Source organism: Equus przewalskii, chromosome 1, assembly GCF_037783145.1.
Source record: "Equus przewalskii isolate Varuska chromosome 1, EquPr2, whole genome shotgun sequence".
NCBI classification, from domain to species: Eukaryota; Metazoa; Chordata; class Mammalia; order Perissodactyla; family Equidae; genus Equus; species Equus przewalskii.
The window spans coordinates 155680058-155701003 of record NC_091831.1 but is presented as its reverse complement, the minus strand read 5'-3'; the positions used below and the strand labels follow the sequence as shown (position 1 = coordinate 155701003).

Sequence of the window (20946 nt, the reverse complement as noted above, 5' to 3'; positions counted from 1 at the left end):
TGCTTCTCATCTATGAAGACCCTTGGATGCTGGCGCAAGCAGGTGTCTTTTGAAAACTCATGTCAGGATGCTCCAGCCTTGCCAGGAAAATCCACATTTTGGATACTCTCCCCACTGTTGAAAAGATTAAGCCACTACCAGGGGATTAGGGGCATCCTGAATCCTCAGGATGTCTGTGCCACCTGCTGCTGCTGAGGGGGCAGGGGTTAAGCCACAAGGGTTATGTTTGCCTCTGTAGTCTCTGTTTACATGTGTGCATGCCAGATCCACATTTTGGATCACCGATGCTAGGGGAGTGAGGGTGCTGGATCACTGGCTCCACGCTATGTCTTGAATCCTCTAGACGTGTACACCACCTGCCACCACTGAGGGAAGACAGGGGCTAAGCCATAAGTGTCATGTCTGTCCCTGCAGCCGCCATTCTCAGGCATATTTGCCAGTGTGAGGATCCTCATTTTGGATTGCTGCTGCCAGGGTATTGGGAGGGGACAGTTCTGCTAACTCCACTGCCTCTTGGAGGTCCAGTCCACCCACCTTCAGATAGATAGATGCATGGATCTCTTAAGAAGTCTGTTGTGCTGTGTAGGTAGTCCCTTGTTGGTCACTGGAGGTCCAACTGGTTTTGATTAGAGGAGAGAGTCAAAGGGAGTGCTCACTCCAACATGATGCCGATGTACTCCTAACTGACATTTTTATGCAGATACTTTACATGAAAATGAACAAAAACAGACCTCACAAAATTATATTCCTTCTTGTACAGTTGGGCAATGAAGATATTTAACTATTGTGGGCCTATGTAATGGTGGGGGGAGAACATGCAGAAAGTGGCTTTGATCATCATTCTCACATTCTAAACCAGAACATTTGGATTTTCTTCTTTATGTTGGCTTTTAGAATATGGTATGTACTGGATAAACTCATTCTCTCCATTTAAAGTCAATCCTATTATCCTAAGTCTAGAGTTCTTCCATTTTCTCTATTTAAGCATCTTGTTTGTGTAATGAATCCTCTCCCAACTATAAATTTTTCTCTCCCTTTTTATACACAAAATTCTTGATAGAGATCCTTGCATCACTATCCCCACTTCTTTATCCCCATTCACTTCTCTTGTTGTTTTGTTTTTTCTCCACTTGCTCCATTTTATACCTTTTCTGTTTTGTGCACCTGTAGGCTGACCTTCATGGACTACACTATCCTAGGCTTTTTTGCCTGTGGCTTTTATTGAGATTGGAGAGTGGAACAACTGTCAAGAGAATAGAGAGAAGAAGAGGGATGTCTGGATATTTATTGGACTTCTCCTCCCTGTCACATCACTAAAATTCCAGCAGTAATTACTGACTTGACGACCCAATATCTTGTGGTCCCTTCTTGGCTCCAGATCTCACCAGTTTCCATTCTCTTCTCTAGTCCTTTCAGGCTAAGGGTGGTAAAAGTTCCTGGTGTTGGTCCCTGGATGCCTGATTTAATTCTGCTAAGATTTTTATAGACAGTTTCTCTTTATATTCAAAATCTCTGCCAAATGTGCTTTCTATTTCCATCTGTGACCTTCTCTAACACACTTCTTGACCTTTTCTAATCTGTTGTAGGACTTCATCATTTAATCAAAACCACATCCATTTAGCTCTTGGTTTAGCAGCCTGTTCAAAACTTACAAAAAAGTGGCCTGCCAAGATATTTTGCTAAACAAAAGGCTTCTGGTCTTAGGAGAAATTACATCATTCCCTTGAGAGAAGAAGGCGCTAAAGGTAATATGATTTTAAATAGAGTGTTTTCTCTCTACTATATATCCAGTTACCTACTGATCATCTCTACTTCAAATCCATTATGTACAATACTTAATTCATCATCTTCCTTATATTTGACACATCATGTGTAAAAAATTAATGAATGAACTCCCCTACGGGTATGAATCTTCTTGCTAGTTCCCTAAGCAAGAAATGTGAGAACCAATCTTGCTTGTTCCTTACCTTCAAATGCAGCCAATCAATAGGATTTACCTTTAAATATCTCTGAATCTGCTCAATTCTCTCTGTCCAAACTTTATCTTCCATTGCAGGCATACAATTTATCTCCTAAAAGGCAGTATCCTTCACCAGTTTCTTTAATACTTTCAGAGATAATTTATGGATATATAGGCAAATACAGTAAGTATGTATATATAATGCATCTTATATGTTTATATCACTAAAACAAAAGGTAGCATCTTTTGCACATGATTGTGCAGGCTGATTTTCTCATATAGGAACACTCTGTGGAGATAATTCCTATCAGCACATAAAGAACTCCCTAATTCTTATTTTCTTTTTATGTCTTAAAAAATATTTGATTATCTCTCATGACTTCTATACATTAGGATTTCAGTAGTGGTTTCGCTGGGCGGTACCAACTTATGGTACCTCATTCTCATGAATCTACAGTCATTGAAGACTTGCCCGGGGCTAGAAAATACACTTCTATGGCTGGCAATTGGTTCTGGTGTTTGGAAGAAGGCCTCAGTTCAACTCTATAGACTTGCTTGACCCTCCTCAGGACATAGCAACAGATATCTCCCAGAGCAAGCAGCGCAGTCCAAGAGTGAAAAGCTTTTTATGACCAAATCTCAGAAATACCACATGATCACTTTCACCATATTCTATTGAACATGCAAATCAGATTTAATTTAGTATGGGAGGGACAACACAAAGGCAGAAAAGTCAGAAGATTAGGATCATTGGAGGCTGGCTACCGCAATTGCAATATTTAGCTTTAGCAAGAATCGGAGAAGATGGGTGCCCTCAAGTGCTGTTGCTGGCTGTGTAAATTGTGTACATCATTTAAAGAGTGATTTGACAGTAGTTAGTAAGATTTAAAATACGCATATCTTTGCATATATTATATTTGAAAAAATATGTATAAGAATGTTCATTGCAACATTGTTTGCAATAGCAAAAAAAGGGAAATACCTAGATATCTGTAAATAAGGAAACGGATAAGTAAATGATAGAATAATATGGTGGAGTTTAAAAAATGTGGCACATCTATGACTGACAATGGAGATAGTTCTAAAACGCATTGTTATGAAAAAACCAGGAGAAAGAAAATACATTTCTATTTACGTAAAAAGAAAAGACCAAACACATGAAAAGTGATTTTCCATGTGGGCATATATGAATTAATATGAAAATTCAAAGGAAGTCTCTTGAAGTATATATGTAAATATTATGGCAGTTACTTCTGAAAATGATGGACAGTGGAGTAGAGGCAGCACTTTTGTTTTATAATATTCTATCTTGCTCGAATTTTTAACAAAATGGCTTTAATAATTTAAACATGTAAAATTAGTTAACTAATGGACTTTCAGTGACAACCCAAGATGCCCTCTTATGGTAAAGAATATGACTTCTTGTGGTTAGACTTTATGGTACTTATTTTTAGCTTTCCGAGGCCCTTTCTGGCTTATGGATTTCTAATTGCTGCTACAATTTTGTTGATCTCAGAGCAAGTCTTTAGAAAATTAAAAGAAGAAAACAAGGTCTCCACTTCTGAATCTGTTTTCGCTTGTAGTTTTGTAATGAATAGGAAATGACTGTTAGATATAAAGGCTCCTACTTAGCCTCTCAGTTTCATCATTTACAAAATGGGGATAAGGTACACTTCTTGCCACACAATGCCACTATGATCAAATGTGACAGTGAAAGTCTTTGTCAATTATTAGACATTGAAACAGTGATCCTTATTAGTTTAGGTCCATTCTAAATTTCATATCAGAAATAAAGCATCGTTTTGGTCAATATAGAGGATGTGACTGATTACATGTGAACCGGAATAAAATCAATCATGACTTATTTTGGTTTACTTTTTTTCTTCCCCAAGAATATTTAAGGAAGGAACGCCACCTGGGTCAGAGCTATCAGCATATTAGACGGCATTCGCTTAGACTATAAAATAAAAACACATTTTATAGTGTTGCAAAGCAAATACATCTTTTAAAAATCATTATATAAATACAAAGCATCCATATCTAGAGTAATCTATCATAAAATTATAATAAATTTATTCTCCAGAAAATTTTGACTATAAAATTTAAAAAAAAGTTGGCTCTAACATCAAGTGTAATGCATCCTCAACTTGCACATTCCTTTCAAAATATCTATATTCATGAAACACCTACTGAAACAGCAACCAACACATAGGTCAACAATTCTGTAATCTAGCAACTTGGTAAAAGGAAAGACTGAGATGTATAATGAATCACGCCTCTGTCACTAATTCATTGAGTCATTTGGACAGGTTATTTTATTCTCTAGGATTGAATTACCTCAGTGAAAAGTGAGGAGTCTGGAAGTCTAACAATCTTCCCACCCCAAAAGTCCATAATAAAGTGTTCTCTAGTCCTCCCTTTATCTGGGGCACTTCTTTTCCTTATAAATTAATCAAAGCATCAAATGATACCTAATTATCTTTTAATAGCTGTATAGCCATCTTTTTATGGATGTACCAATAATCTATTTCAGGAGCCTACCTTGATGGACCCTTAGGTTTATATATTTACATTTTTTGTCAATATTTTATTCTTCCAATCAATGCTAGCAATAAATATTATGTACATATTTTGTTTTATACGTGTGTGGGTATATTTGTAAGAAAAAAAACTAGAAGTATAATTATCAATTCAAAATTTTAAAATTTTAATAGATATCAAAAATCCCCCTCCATATATTCTACCAAATTAGAGATATAATAACAATATTTGAGGTTTTCTATTTTATCAAACTCTTATTTACACATCTACTGTCAAACTTTTGGATCTTTGCCAATCATGTGGGTGAAAAAAGCAATCTCACTTAAAACTGCATTGTCTCATATGATAGTTTTAACATTTATTCATACATTCAAGAGTCAATTACATTGCATTAATAATAAACTACCTATTCATATACTTTGCTAATTTATCTACTAGCTTGTTGCTCATTTACTTACTGACTTGTAAGAGCTCTTTACAAATTAGAGATATTATCCTTACAAATAATACTGCTTTTCACCTGGTTTTTCTCTTGCCTTTATTTGTGATTGCCTTGAAATAAAAGAAAAAAACCTCTGTGGAAAATTATATAGTCAGATTTTTCACTCTTTTTTTCTTAACTTTGTGACTTTTGGAGTTTTTGTAAAGCTTAATGTGATAAGTTATGGCCAGCCCGGGTCACTAAAATACAAATAGATACAATGGTGAAGTAAGAATTAAAAAAGTGGAAAAATGTACCACTGGCACTGCAAAGAATTGATCATATCAAACAGCCACTCTTAAATTCTAATTTCCCTCCTCTTTCTTCTGCTGCTCTCCCTACCCCTCCCTCCATTTTCCCCTCACCCCTTAGCCCTGCTCTCTCTCAGTATGAGACTACTGAGGATCCCAGCAGTGAAAAGACTTGATTTTTCAAGGGTACTATCAACACCACTCTATTTTTACCAGAAGGGCAGTTAAAAGGAAAAAAATTACTACCAATAATACCATGACTGCATTAATGCTTATTGCGTATTTAAAATGTTTTAAGCACAGTGTAAAAATATATACAACCTAGTTAAATTTAAAAGATCATTATCAGGTTTGACATTGTACAAATGACCAAAAGTTTGAGTTTCACAAAACCTTACCAAAGTAGTATCATGCTTCAAAAATATTGTGTCTATATCCAAAACTCAGCTTGCATTAGGACTTAGCATGAGGAATTAATATCTATTCACATAGCCTCTATCTTACAACTTACAGTATAAATAAAATACTAAATTCAAAGTGATGACAATTGCAGACTTTCTATTTTCTGTTAAGCAATTCTTTTTTTTTTTTTGGCTAGCAAATGAAACAATACTAGATTGTTTTTAATCTTTATTATGAATTTACATGAATTTTACTTTCCCTCTTCTGTTTTCCAAAAAATATGAAAGACTACATTTCAGATTTGGTCCTCAGCTGCAAATAATTTTTGTCACATTATGCATTTCTGTTTTAGGTGTACGTGCAGTTAACTTTTCTGTGAATTTAAATATTCATCAGCTGCAATACTTGCAAACAACTTCAGAGACATTTTCAGTTTTTTATGAATAAGGTAGAATTCATTGTAACAATTTATCTTACTAAAAATAAATAGACTTGGAATATAGATATATATGCTACTGATAGCACCACATAGCTAGAAAAAGTTTTTTAATGAGTAGAAATGTATATCAAATAATCTAAAAGAAAACAGAAATATATTATCACATAGAAGTAGATAAATTATAAATAACAAAATGTCTAACAACTAAATTATAATCAAAATATTCAACACACAAGGAAAAGATAAGCTAACAAATGTACATTAATAAGGTGAAATCCATATCGTAAAACACAATATTTTTTCTACTATGTCAATATATGGAAAAATGTTATGAATAAGCTCACTGAAGTTGTCAGAAACTTAATGTGCTTGTACATTTAGAATTCAAGGTATAAAAATATCATGCTTTCAATTGAAGACAATCTCAAGTTTAGTAACATGAGTAACGTATTCTGTAAATTAGAATCTCTAAATTATTTTTAAAATATTTGGAAGGATTACTAAATATTTTCAAGAGAATTTGTACTTTAGAATTATAAACATAAAAAATTGATTAAAATTTTATTTAAATATTACACCAGGAAATCATTTTATGCAATTCCCTTGCACTTAGGACAAAAATCCAATTCAATAACTCAATAAACTGTATCATTAGCGAAAATAATTGACACGGCGCTGTGATCCAGTGAGGGTTCTTCATTCTCATTCAGGATTATGTTTCCTCATGGTGATCCCTAGATTTTACAGGAGTTCACGTGGTGGTTTCTAAACTTTCACATTGATGATTTAACATCTTCATTCCTCAGAGATTAATTGCTGGGATTCAACAGGGGTGTACAAACAGTGTAAAACACAGAAATGAACTTATCCACAGAAAGTCTGCTAAAAGGCCATATACAGAAATAAGTGCAAGGCCTGAAGCAAAGAATCACCATTGTGATGTGGGCAGTTAATGTAGAAAGTGCCTTGACTGACCCACTGGAAGACCGATGTCAAACAGTAATCAGAATGATGGCATGGGAAATAATTAAAACCAGAAAACAGCTCAATGCTATCAGGCCACTGTTAGTTAGCATCATAATTTCCATTTCATAAGTATCCATGCTAGCCAACTCTATCACTAGAGGAAGGTCGCAAAAGAAGCTGTCTCCCTCATTGGGGCCACAGACTGGCAGGTCCACTGTGAAAACCAAGTGACTCACAGAATGAAGAATACCCACAGCCCAGGAAATCAACACAAAATTATGCACAGCCTTTAATTCATTATTGTGCTGTAGTGCAGGGGATTACAGATGGCTATAAACCTATCATATGCCATGCTACAAGCACCATTGTCTCACTCCCAACAAAACTAAGAAGAAGAAATATCTGGGCCATGCAGCCCTCCAAGGAAATAGCCTTGTACTCAACAAAAATGTCCACAAGCATCTTGGGGGTGGCAAAGCTAGTTTGGCAGATCTCAGTGAGAGAAGTTACTGAGTAGGAAGGACTTGGGAGAGTTCAAATGGGAGTCAGAGGAAATGATAACAATAATCAAGATGCTGCCAGCACTTATGACACATACACTATAGAAAAGAGGGCAAAAAAGAAAAGTTGAAGTTGCCAAGAATTAGAGAGTCCCAGAAGCACAAACTCAAACATCACCAACTCATTTGTGTGAGCCATGTATTCAATCTGCTGTCACCTGAGTAAAAGAAAATCAGGAAAATATCACAATTTTTGGCACTGTATCTAGTATATTTACAAAAGAAATATGATAATCTTTCAATTTAAACAGTTTAATTTAATGAACTATGTAAATCATCAGTTGGCTAGTATTTAACAACTATGATTATTGTAAAAAGTGGGGGAAGTATGAAAAAAGAGAATTAGATATGGATTCAACCATAATTAGGAATATAGGGAAAACATATTAAAATTAAAGGTATAAAGTCAGAAACAAGCAAATATAAGTGATACATTAACATCATAAATATTATCAAGTTGAAAGAAATTATGCCAAAGTGGTAAGGGAAGGCATCATGGAGAAGGTATTATTTAAACTAAAATTTTTTAGAACTTTGGAATTTGCTAGGCAAAACTGAAGGAAAAAACTATTTCAGGCAGAGAGAATAGCAGGAAGATACAAAGGTAAAAATACGAAAATGAAGCGATGATGCTAATAATAAGTAACTCATTCTAGTGTGTTTAAACCAAAGCTAACCCTGAAAATATTTAGATGTTAAGCAGTAGCTCTATTGATGGACACATTGCCACTAGATCCTTTGTCAATGTCTGTAGGGTAAACCCAGGGTGATGGAGGTGCATAAATCTGAGTGACTAATAGAGAGAAAAAATTGTGGAGATGCAGTAAATCCTTCCCATAAAATTTCCAATGCTGTCAGTTGTTTTATGACAAGCTTTTCTTAGTTTTATAACTTTCTCTCTGTCAAAGCCCAATGTTGATGAATAACAGAACCATACACAATAGAAGACACTCTCAAATATGTTGAGTATGGAAATTAAGAGATCATGGCTAAACTTCTGCAAAATCATAAAGTCTGTTAAGTTTTTTTCTGGAGCCCTTAGCCTACCTTTTCTTCATCTTCCTCCCTTTCATCTGTACTTTATATGGAAAATAAATTTATAAGGAACAAATTTATAACAAAAAGTTAATTTACATATTATAACAAAATTTAAAAAGAGAAAAAATGTAAATAAATGATGAGAGATTATTGGTATGTTTATAAAGAAAGCCAGCAAGGCCAGGATGAGGCTGAAGCAACTGAGGTACTGGCTTCAGTCACAAAATTTACCAAGGGAATCAAAATTTTAATCATCAAGATAAACAATATTTTGAAGATCAAAGCTAAGGTGAAATTATGAACAGAATATTAATTTTTTAAAATAAATCCATGAATAGTACAGATTTTTTCTTTGCCTCAGGTTCTAATACGGCTCTGGATAACACTATTACTAATCTTGTTTTTATTTAAAAATTAGTATTTATTTTGTTCATCATGGATTTTTGAATTAAATTTGATTTTTTAAAATATTGGTTAAGTATTGTTTATCTCTATGACTAAATTTTTTGTCACTCCCTTAAATTTTGCACTCAAAGCAAGTGCCTTACTCACCTCTCTAGTTTCACCATTGTTCTGGCTCTGAAAGCAAGTCACATGACCATGTCAGTAGTCAGTATGTAAGAGTCAGCATATTGCTGGTGATGAAGCCATAGGCAGAGAGAATATAAATAATGGTCATAAGGATTTTCAAGGTATGATTCTTCTTAAGAAAAAAACTGTTGTGTCTAAAACGGTTGGTAAAGAACTGTCTATTAACCATTTCCTCGAGGGAAAGTAACCACCCAAATAGGACATGAAAAGATGTACCATGATCTCAGAATTTGTTGTTTACTCACTTTTACTCTGCTCAGCTAAAACAAGGATAAAGAACTTTTTGTTTTTACATTGAAGATTATTGAAATAAAAAATTAATTAAGGATCAGAGCAATTAAATGCAACTTAATTTCTTTTATATCTGGTAGTTCTTTTTTTGTTGTTTTGCTTTAAAGTGGAATCTAGATTTATGAGTTGCTTTAGAATTGAAATAATGAACACACATTCTTGTAAATTAAATATAATTTGTAATCAAATGTTTATTTGTTCTTATCTATTTTCAGCACAAAGACACAGTGTGAGAAGCAGAAAAAGAGAGGAAAGAAAAATGAGAGGAAAAAAGAGGTACAGAGAAAGTTAGAAAATGATTAAAATGTAGAACAAGAAAACTGAGAAAAAAAGGCTATTGGAGAGATAAATGACAAGAAAATTATATAATTACAAATATATATATATATTTTTTAAGGTGAAGAGACAGAGAGACATTGGTTCACAGGAATACACATTCCATAAATCCAACATAGCCACAAAAAGAAATTGATGATAAAGAGGTCTATACAAAGGAAAAGAAAGAAATAAAGGGAAAATACTCAGGGCTAGACTCATTCTTAGGCAGAGTAACAGCGCATCTTGGAGTAGGTTAGAGTCCTGCCACCAGAGACTTTTCAAAATGTGATATTTTTCTATAATTATAAACATTTTCTCGGACTTCTCTCACTTCTTAATGTCCACTCCAATACATAAGATAAAATTAACCTGAAGATCAAAATTAGTTCTCAGAATAGAGGTCTTTTAACCCAGCTGGGAAAGCTTTATCATCTTAGACAGATTTAGAATTTAAGAAAAAACAAACAAACATTTTCAAGTGTTATATCCTCAGGTTGACTAGAGATGATATATAGCTATTTACTGAGCAAAAAGCATATAAACAAAAATAACCTATCATAGTGAAAATCTTTGACAGAAAATGATTGTCTAACAATGATTGTTAATTAATAGTAAACACTTTTCAGTACGTATTGAGACAATGATGTTTATATTTTTTATTCTGTTAATACAACAAATTATATTGAATGATTGTTAAATGTTGAACCAACCTTGCACTTCTGCTTTATCTTAATTAGATCATTATTTTTTTCCCTGCTTTTATGTATCCTCGATTAAATTGTAGGGTTTTCTTTAAAGGGATTTTGTGTCTGTTTTTGAGTAAGACTGGCCTAAAATTTTCTTTTATTATAAAATGCTTGTCAAATTTTGGAATCAGGGCTGTTCTGGCTTTATTGAGTGGAGGAACATTACCCCAGGAAAGGGAATAAATATCAGTCTCTGTTTTTAGACGGCATTCTTGCATGGAAGGAATCATAAATTTTCTTTTTTTTATGATTTGCTTTAACCAATTCTTCATGGGGGCTATATTTTCTAGAGACTGTCATGTCTAGCATATATACACATTTAATTCTGTGCTTCAGAACTGGGAGATAGAATACTCAAGATAGAAGACTCCTAGAAATATAATTATTCAGTCATGAATACAGACATATTTTGATATACCAAATTGCTTTCTAAAAATTTTTCAATAATTTTTGACCAAATAGAACATCCACATTTCCAAATTTTAAGTCCCACTTAGTATTATTCTTTTGTTTTATTCTTTCTCAGTGTAACAGAGGACACAAGATTTCTCTCATTTTAATTTACATTTTTATTACCTGTTAGATTCAATATGTTTTTCTATTTTTGTTAACCATTGTTATATCTTTTTTCTTAAATTTTTCTGCTTATGATAGTTGGCCCATAAATCTTCAGAAATAATTAAATAAGGCTGTCATTTTAGAGTTAAGTTCTATAAGCATCCACAATGGATAGGAGAACATAAGCCAGCTCTCAATTAGAATGATTCCTGGGCCAGTGAGACTTGATTTTAACCTGGTGATAGGTGTTAGCACACGTAGAGAAAGATTATATGCAGCCCTGGTATATGGATAGATAAGAGAGGGAGTCACTGAGACAAATCATAAAAGTGCCCATACCACCATTGTTCAGGTGAGTGTTTCCCTGTCAGGTAATCAGCGTCTGATGATCTTACATATGTCAATCAAGTAACCAAAACTTTAAATTTTAACGCAGATTCACCAAAATCACTTACTAATATGTGGCTTCCATTTCATTCATAATACTGTGACTACTTGATTTATTTGACAATTATATTTTCAGCATAATTTGATAAGTTTCTCCAAGTTTCTTGTAATTATTAAGAAGTTGAGATTTCTGGGTCTGTAAGTATGTGGGCCAAAACTTGAACTGGAGCAATTCTTTAAGTTAGTGTGAATTATGAGGTTTTCTGGTGGTTGGTTAGCTAAATGTCCTGTCCTGGTGGTACCATTTTGTAAGCCTTATGCAGAGGAAGTCATTTATCATTCAAAACCTCTATGATTCTCTGCTTCCCAATTCAGTCATTTCCTTGAGGCCAGAGAACTTCCTTAATCGCTTTATGTGTCCACAGCATCTGGCATAAATTAAGTAAAGAAAATTGCTGAAATGCATTAGGCTTCTTTGAATTGAACAAAACTGAGCATTACCACACTGAGATTATTAACTCGAAATATATGTTTATAACAACTATCATATTTTTACTTGCCTTTATTAACTAATTGCTAGTAAATTTTTTATAGCTATCTTGATTTCAAAGCTTTTACTGAATGTGAGACTATGACTTCTGCCTCTTTTGTAATACCTGCCAGTGCTAATTTTAGTAATAGTCATTCAGCCTGTTTTTAATCAATGTCAGTTTATTAAAGTAAGATCCAGTGAGGTAACCTCACACATGGACAACTAAACGTGAAAACAAGATCAGATTGCCACAGAGTACCATGACTCATACAAAATTCTAAGACAAATATAGACAATATAGTTTTCCACGGGCTTCCTGCTCCATCACTTCAAATAACTCGTTCGTGGGAAACAACAGTAGCACTTTCCCAGAAATCAATGCTTTGGGTTTTATATCATCCTTGTGGCACTTACTGCATGTGCTTACATGTTAAATTTCTGGTACATTGACAAATATGGTAAGAAATAGAGCATTAATTATCTTAGAAACTTTTAATCTATTCTAAGTAATAAAAACAAAATCGCAATTGTGTCTTTAGTTGAAAGATCACAAGTTTGAATTGAAAGCCAGAACAAACAGAATAAATTCCTCCTGGCATGAATTCAGAAATGCAGCGATGACAGTGACAGATATGTGACTGATAAGAGACTGAATCAATTGTGTTAATCTTCCTTCTATTTTTTCCAAGATTTGGTGGAGTGCTTCTGAAATTGCATTTACAGTTTGAGAAAAATAAGTATGGAGCATATTTTCCACTTACAGATATATGTGCTTTCTGTGATTACTTTGAAATTTAAACTCTTAAATGAAATTAACTAAACAAAATCACTGACTATTCAGAGATTCTGAATCATTTTCAACTGACGGTAGGTTTATTATCAGTAGTATAAAGAGCATCTGTATGTAAGTGCTAAAAGATTTCTCACAGAAGGTGGAAGAGTACTCTTGTAATCTGAACTACGGATTTGGTGGTTTATTCATGTATTATTTGTTTCAAAGCCAAAGAAGTAAAAATCAGTCCTATCATCGATACTGCAGAATCAAGGTATTGAAAACTTAGCAAAAATAATGAATATAATAAAAGTAGATTTTATAAACACAAATGCCTTATTTGTAAACATGGAATTTTTGCAGCCTATTTATTGAAACCAAGTTATTAGTTGGAATAATTATGAACTGTAACTGATAAAAGTGGAGGAGTCTTCATACATCCAGTCATGTCAAAGCGGATTCTGTTTTTAAATCAAAGAATGCTAAATTGTTCTCTATGCTACTCCAATCAAATCAGATGTGTTAGCTAACCTGTTTTCACGTGGAGGTGATTTTAAAATGCTACAAGATACTTTTTTTAACCACACCTATGTAAAGGGAAAAAAACTACTTAGGAATTTTGACACATGTAGTTGCTCTTTCAGGGAAAACAAAGAAAGCCACAGACTATTGGAACTGATCTCATAATATGAGATACTGCACTACATTTACCAACTTCACCAGATTCAGATCTTCTAATAGTGAAAGACTAACTGTGATAGAAACACAATAATAACAATCATATATCTGCATTACAAAGAACAAGAAGTAAGGATTTGTTTTACTTCCTCGAATTATCTAAAAGATCTGCTTGGAACCCACATGTCGGTTCCTTAGCTTCCTCATTGCTTCCTTAACATCTTTATTCCTCAGTGTGTAAATCATGGGGTTAAGGAGAGGAGTGAAGACAGTAAAACACACAGAGATAAATTTGTCAATTGGGAAGCTTTCAAAGGGCCAGATATAGATGAAGATTAATGGGCCAAAGAAAAGAACCACAACAGTGACATGAGCAGACAGGGTGGAAAGTGCCTTGGACATCCCACCAGAGGCTTGGTGATGGACAGTAGCAAGGATGATAGTGTAAGAAATGAGCAAAAGGAGGAAACAGATAAGTGAGAGCAGACCACTGTTGGTGAGTACCAGGATCTCTAAAACGTATGTGTCTAAGCAGGCAAGTTTGATCACAAGGGGGAGGTCACAAAAGAAATTGTCAACCTTGTTGGGTCCACAGAAAGGAAGATTGACTGTGAACACCAGGTGGCTGGCTGAGTGCAGGATGCCAATGATCCAGGAGACCCCCACCAGAACAGTGCACACTCTTCGGCTCATGATGCTCATGTAGTGCAGAGGTTTGCATATAGCAATGTATCTATCATAGGCCATGGCAACAAGAAGCACCATCTCACTACCCCCAAAAACATGCAAGAAAAAGATTTGTGACATGCATCCCTGAAAGGTGATGGTCTTGTGTTCATTGAGGAAGTCTGCAATCATCTTGGGAGTGGCAAACGTAGCCTGACACATATCAAAGAAGGAGAGATTGCTGAGAAGAAAGTACATTGGGGAATGCAAGTGAGAGTCTGTAATTACCAGGAGAATGATAAGGATGTTTCCCAACATTGCAGCTCCATAAGACACAGAGAAGATAAAGAAAAGGAAGAGCTGTTGTTCTCTAGAGCTGGAGAGACCCAACAAAATGAATTCAGTAACCACTGACTTATTGCTCCATCCATTAACTGAATCTGGCTTGATGAAGTTATCTAGAGGGGAGAAAAATAAGGAAAATATATAAGGAAAAGCCCTTTACTATTTTGCAAATCAAATGGATACTTCAGTTCCAATAACCAGAAAAATAATATGGTGAGGCTATAAGACACGGATTATTTACATTGTCATTAGCAATTAATATTTTCCTTGTGGTTATTTACATAATTACATATTACAAATTGTTCTTTACTTTTGCATTTATGGCTTGACATGGTAGATAATAGATAAATAGAAAGCTAGATTTATCTAACAGAGAAGTCAATATGGAAAGAAGGAAGATGTTGAGTGTTTGCCATTGTATTCTAACATGCTTGTGTAGAAGTGTGCAAAATCTCAACAGTACTTTGGAAGTTATATATACCGTACTTACACATTCAGATTACAAATAGCAGAAAATGAGCCTGATGCCTTTTATAGAATCTTGAAAAGAGAAAAAATTTAGGCCAAGTGTAAAGAGATGGAAATGGGCCCAGTTGCTTTGGTAAATGACATCAGAGAAAGCAGTGAGATGTGACCATGTAGTTATCTGCAGTAATAAGAAGAGAGAAATGAATTTGCAACAAGTTAAACTAGTGTGAACAACAGGTTATATTCACTTTTCTATATTAAAACAATCAAGCTGTACAGCAGTGTTACACCACGTAGCAGTGGAAGAAGCATCTTCTAGAACGACAGAAGCATACATTCTTTTTAGCAAAAATGATACTTCTAGTGTCATAGTTGCAATCTTTACCTCTCTCAATGTGATTTACCTTTCAAGGCAGTTGAATCTGATACTATTTAATCTGACCAGCTACCTTCTCTTCAAAGTTAGGACTGAATGCAATTTCAATTAGCATGATATATTTGCTAATTAAATTTGTATTTATACTACCTGTTTTTGCTGATGATTTTTATAATGTCTTCTTTTTCTAATGAGATTAATATCACAATAGCAAGTGTTTTTCCAAAGCCCATTGAACAGTATGTTTGATGTAATTAATTCATTCAACAAATATATGGATTACTTGCTATGTACTATGTACTTTTATGGACTCTGCAGAAAAAGCTATGGGGAAAAAAAAAAGGAAAAAGTGTCCCACCTTCATGTAGCTTACATCCTAAGGAGATGGTGGGGCTGGCAGAGACAATTAAAAATACGTAAATAAAATACATTGTCAGCTAATTATAAGTGCTATGGAGAAAATAAAGCCGAGCAAAGGGGTACCGACCAATATTTTTTCTGAGGTGGTCAGAAAAAACTTCACTATACAGATTACATTTCAGTAAAGACCGAGGGAAATTAGGAACAAGCTTTGAGGAAATCTACTTCAAACAAAGGGAATAGCAAGTATGTACAATAACTTATTTACGTGAAATAAGAATTCCCTTGGGAACTATCAGTATAATTTGGGCAGGTTTATTAGAAATTGAATGGAAATCAGCTTTTGATGTTATTATGGAATTGACACATTCATAATTGGCATTTCTGAATAGTATTCTACCTCGCAGGCCTAAATACATCTACAACTTTAGGCAACTATAAATTCAGTCTTGAAATAAGAACTCACATTAAAAACTTGCCTTTTTATTTTCTAGAATGAAATATGGATATAAAACTGCTTTCCAAATTCTATATTTCCATATATATATTCTTGAATATACAGAATTTGAAAATCAATTTTATATGTTTTAATATAACGTATGGTGCTAATTTTATCATTCAAAATAAAATTGAAATCATCTGTGATTTCTAGGAAGAATCCTTTGAAATGAAACTCATGGCCAGATCTTAGAAGCTGGGGAGAGCTCCCTGAGTGTAATCACACTTGATGAGAGTTAAGATGTATTATTTATTCATGGCAAGAGTTTCACATATTGAGACCATTTAAAAACATAAAAATTGCTAATTACTTTTTTGTATTACTTCAAAGAATCTTATGTCCTTTAAAACATCTTCCTATACTGTGGATACGCATATGAAAAGCCTGACAAGAATTTGCACAGTGCTAAGTGTATTAAACCAAAGTTTTTAATGATAAACCATTCCACTTTGTCTACAATGAGTTTTATTAAACTGACTTAGTTTCATTGTAAAAGTACAGGCAGAATTTCTCTAAAACTACTTTAAAAGTTTTTTCCATATTAAGAAATAAGCATATTCTTTATTCACAGTTGGGTGTTCAGCAAGTCTTCATAGAAAGGCAGAGGGTGAAAATTTCCACAAGATGCCATCATATAAAGAATACACGATTTGGGATCAGATCTGGATTTCATTCCTGGTTTCACTACTTATTTTTGTGATAACATTTGTTCATTTATTCCAACCTATTGTGCATCTACTACGATTATGTGCCCAGCATTCGGTAGGCCTGGGCATACAACAGTGATCAAATCAGATACAATTCATGTCCTCATGCAATTCATCACATCTCTCTGAACTTTTGATTCCTTACTTATTGCAGCCTACATTTGAAAGATGTAAAAGTTATAAAAGATATATAAAGTGTTAAATAAATGTTAATTGTGTTAGCATTCCATTATAATTAAAACTGACATGGTAAAGTTTTACCTCCTTTCAGGTAAAGCCAATCTCAATGAGAAAATATCTATTTCTGAGCAAATTAATAGTCCATGAAACTTTAGAGGGCCAAAAAGAAAATTAAAATGAAATGTTAGAATGAAAAAACTTTTTCTATAATGTTTATAATTTGTTGAAACAGTGAGATGGAAATCTGAAAAAAAGGAAAGAAGATACTGAAAAGAAGTCAGATAGGGTTTTTATAGTTCTCTCTGTATTCACTGTTAGTTACTGCCGGTCTTTGGCGTTCTTTAACTCTAACCTGTAAGGGAAAGAAAGTAGAGTAAACTAGAGCTAGAATTATGTTCCCAATAGTTATCATTGTGAAAGAGAGGAGTGTAGTCTTTGATGTTCCATTATGAAATCTACTTCAGACTTAGAACACAGAGTTGAACAGTACCCAGTCTTGGACTTCAGCGCATCCTATAGATGAGCTTTCCTTGGTCACTGACTTTGGAAAGCAAGAAATTGCAGGTCTCTATCTAAAATAAAGATAAAGTGAATGTGAAATCAGCCTTCCGTTTGAAAGGAAATGTGAAATTTCTATGTGGCACTTTCCAGACTCAGAAATTGATTTTTCTGAACCAGGAGAGTCAACTGAAAGCATTCCATTCAAGAATAGAGAAGTGAAGTTTACAAGGCGAGAGGTCAAATTGTAGAAGCTTCTCCTTTCGGTCAAACTCTAGATTGCTCAGCTCAGATTCACAAACACAATAATTTAAAGACTTCTATGATGGTAGTGTAGATGTGATACACGAAAAGAATCAAAGACATGGAAGAGAAAGACAGTAGCTGGACAATGAAGATAACCATATTTATATGAGAAAATTGACTTCTTGTCCCGGTGTACATAATTAATCAAACTGAATAAAAGCTTTTGGATATGATACACTTTGATTTATTTGCCTTGCATTAATATTGATATGTGACAAATAATTACATAAATATATTTGTAACTCTGATGCAAGAAAGTGCAAAAGAATTGAAGCTAGAAAATGTCAATTAAAAAAAGATCAAATTATAGCATTCTATATTTGTAACATGTCGAGAGGAAAGAGTTTCTGCTAATCACAATTCTGACAGCCAGTATTTTCTTAGTCAACTTCATACAAAGCATTGTGCTAAACACTTCAACTGTTAACTCATTTATCGTTACAATTCTATAAAGGGGGTACTATTATTAGCAGTAGAAGAAGCTGAATCTTAGCAGTAAAGTTAGTGTGACAGGGGCACACTGCTAGTGAACAGGGTTTTGCATAGTCAAAAGACGTATTTTTAGCCACCATATATTACTTAATTGAAGACCTGATCACTGTGAATCTATATCTGAGGAAGTCTACCTGATTATTAAATGACAATCTTGTGCCCCATTCTATTCTCTATCGTAATCTTTGTTCTTTCACATCTATATATCAATATTCTCACTTTTACCTGGGTGCCTCAATCCATCACGTGTGTTAGAAATGACAATAATTAGACATAGTTTGACATTTTGTTTCAGATTTTAGAATCTCATAAACAAACTCCAAGTTCTCATGCTCATGACCTCAAGGCATCTTAATTCTAGCAATAACTTTAGCCCAGAATCCCTTTAACTCTCTGAATGATAAAGTTCATATTTAATTTGTTACTTGACACGGTTAAATTCCACATACCAGTTTTGAGAGAAATCCCAGGGAAGAAATAACAGGTTGGGAAGAGAAGCCCACGAAATCTTTTTTTTTTTTTTTTTTTAAAGAATGAGTCACTAGAGTGCATAAAACAAACATTTAAGTACGAAACCAGTGCCCAAAAATTTCAGATAACTCATCTCATGAATTGCAATAGCCAATTAAAGAACTTCCTTTGTAAATGAAGTCATCTTTCTGTGGGAGTGATTAACATAATTTTGGTTGCTTTTTCCAAAAACAGGATGGTAAGAACTTTTAAGTCATTCTTGTATAATTGCAAGCGAGGCATATATCCACAAGAGAGAAATGTAGTGACTGGGAAGGTTGCAACAGTTATATTTACTCTCATTTAATAATCTATCTCCATCCAGGTGCCTTCTTTCCCATTGTTTAAAGTGACTATGCCCATAAGCATTAGCCCAGATCTCAGAGATAAAATTCAATCACATTACTGAGTCCTTCTCATTTTACATTTTACATATTAACCTTCAACTTGATCTCTTCTCACTCTGTGCTCTGTGACTAAACTGCTTTCATTATCTGGAACACACCGCCCCTTTCCACGTCAGGGGGTCTTGCTTTCTCTTTCCTCTATCTGAATTTTTTTTCCTCTGGCTCTTCACATGTTATATCCGTCTTATATTTCAGCTTTCAGATGAAAGGTCGTTACAAAGAGCAGCTTTTTCTGAGCACCATTCCCTCTCCCTCTACTCCTAATTTTTAATATTTTTCATCTCATGACGTTATTTGCTCCTTTCATAACACTTACTACAATTTTAATTTTTTAAATTTTTTCTTCACATATTAGTGTTTGTTTCTTCATTCCTCCTCCCCACCCCAGACTGTTGGCTTCATGCGTGAAAGAACTGACTCTCTGGGGATCACTACTGTATTCCCAGTACCTGGCACAGAACCTAGTAATTGGTAGGTGCTCAAAAAGTAGCATTGATTCAGTGAATATTTGAATGTATAAGTGACCATGAGGTGGTTACTTATTATTTTTAAGAAATGCCAGAGAACTTTATCTTTTTGAGAATGTCATATAAATGGGATTATACCATATAAATACATATATATTATTATTTTTATTATTTTTTGGTGAGGAAGATTTGCCCTGAGCTTACATCCACTGCCAATCTTCCTCTTTTTGCTTGAGGAGGATTGGATCTTAGGTAACATCTGTACCAAACTTCCTTTAATTTGTAACTGGAATGCCACCACAGCACAGCTTGACAAGCAGTGTGTAGGTCCATGGCCAGGATCTGAACCCTGGCAGTCAAAGTGGAGTATGTGGACTTAACCACTATACCACCAGGCTGGCCACCAATTTTCTTTTTCTATGTGAGCAACCAAAACTTCATGGCCACTGACAGATGAGCGGTTTACATCCACACCCAAGAACAGAACCTGGGCTGCCAAAGCAGAGGACGCCAAACTTAGTCACTAGGCTGCCAAGACTGACCCCGTTTTTCCTTTATACTGCCTTTTTTACCCAACAGAATGCCTTTGAGATTCGTCCAAGTGGTTGCATAAATCAATAATTGGTTCCTTTTTATTTCTGAGTAGAATTCTGTATCAACTGTGGACTTGGCCATGTGCCTTGTTTTGTCCAATTTGATAATAGTACTCAAGTGTTTTGCATTGAAGATTTCTTGCCACTAGTAAAATCCTGAGGCCACCATGTGAAAGAGCCCAGCTAGTCTCCTGGGGAATCAATACTGCTACCATGGTTGAATTCAAGGCACCAACAGGTTAGCAGCCATCTTATAAAATCCCTGATAACTTGACAATCAGCTCTCAAGGGCTGGTATAAGACAGTTCCAAACACAGATGAGAGACCCTGTGGAGAGAACTGAGGTGCCTTGGCTGGCAGTCAGCTAGCTCCTGCTGCCAACCTACCAATCACCAGATGTGTGAGTGAGGTCATTATTCATCTTCCAGTTTCCAGACACATCAGAGAGTCCAGCAGATATGACACATGCTGGCCCAGACCAGAGAAAGAACCTATCTGGTTTGTGAGTAAATATAAAATGGCTACTGTTATAAATCAATAAATTTTGGGTGATGGGGTGGC

The 20946-nt window shown here is 34.5% G+C and overlaps 1 protein-coding gene and 1 pseudogene across 2 annotated transcripts; both read right to left on the bottom strand.

Annotated features, from left to right (window-relative positions):
• Window positions 1-6883: 6883 nt before the first annotated feature.
• On the bottom strand, window positions 6884-9207 carry LOC103559895 (olfactory receptor 4K1-like; annotated as a pseudogene).
• Window positions 9208-13670: 4463 nt separating this feature from the next.
• On the bottom strand, window positions 13671-19632 carry LOC103559894 (olfactory receptor 4K1-like). Of its 2 annotated transcripts, none has more exons than XM_070610433.1 (2): window positions 19615-19632; window positions 13671-14591 (listed from the first exon to the last, which is right to left on the bottom strand). In XM_070610433.1, exons 1-2 carry the CDS (start codon window positions 19630-19632, stop codon window positions 13671-13673), a joined length of 939 nt encoding a protein of 312 aa, XP_070466534.1. The 2 variants fall into 2 exon arrangements, with proteins under 2 accessions (XP_070466534.1, XP_070466622.1); XM_070610521.1 differs by lacking the exon at window positions 19615-19632 and adding an exon at window positions 16748-16765.
• Between the last annotated feature and the right edge of the window lie 1314 nt (window positions 19633-20946).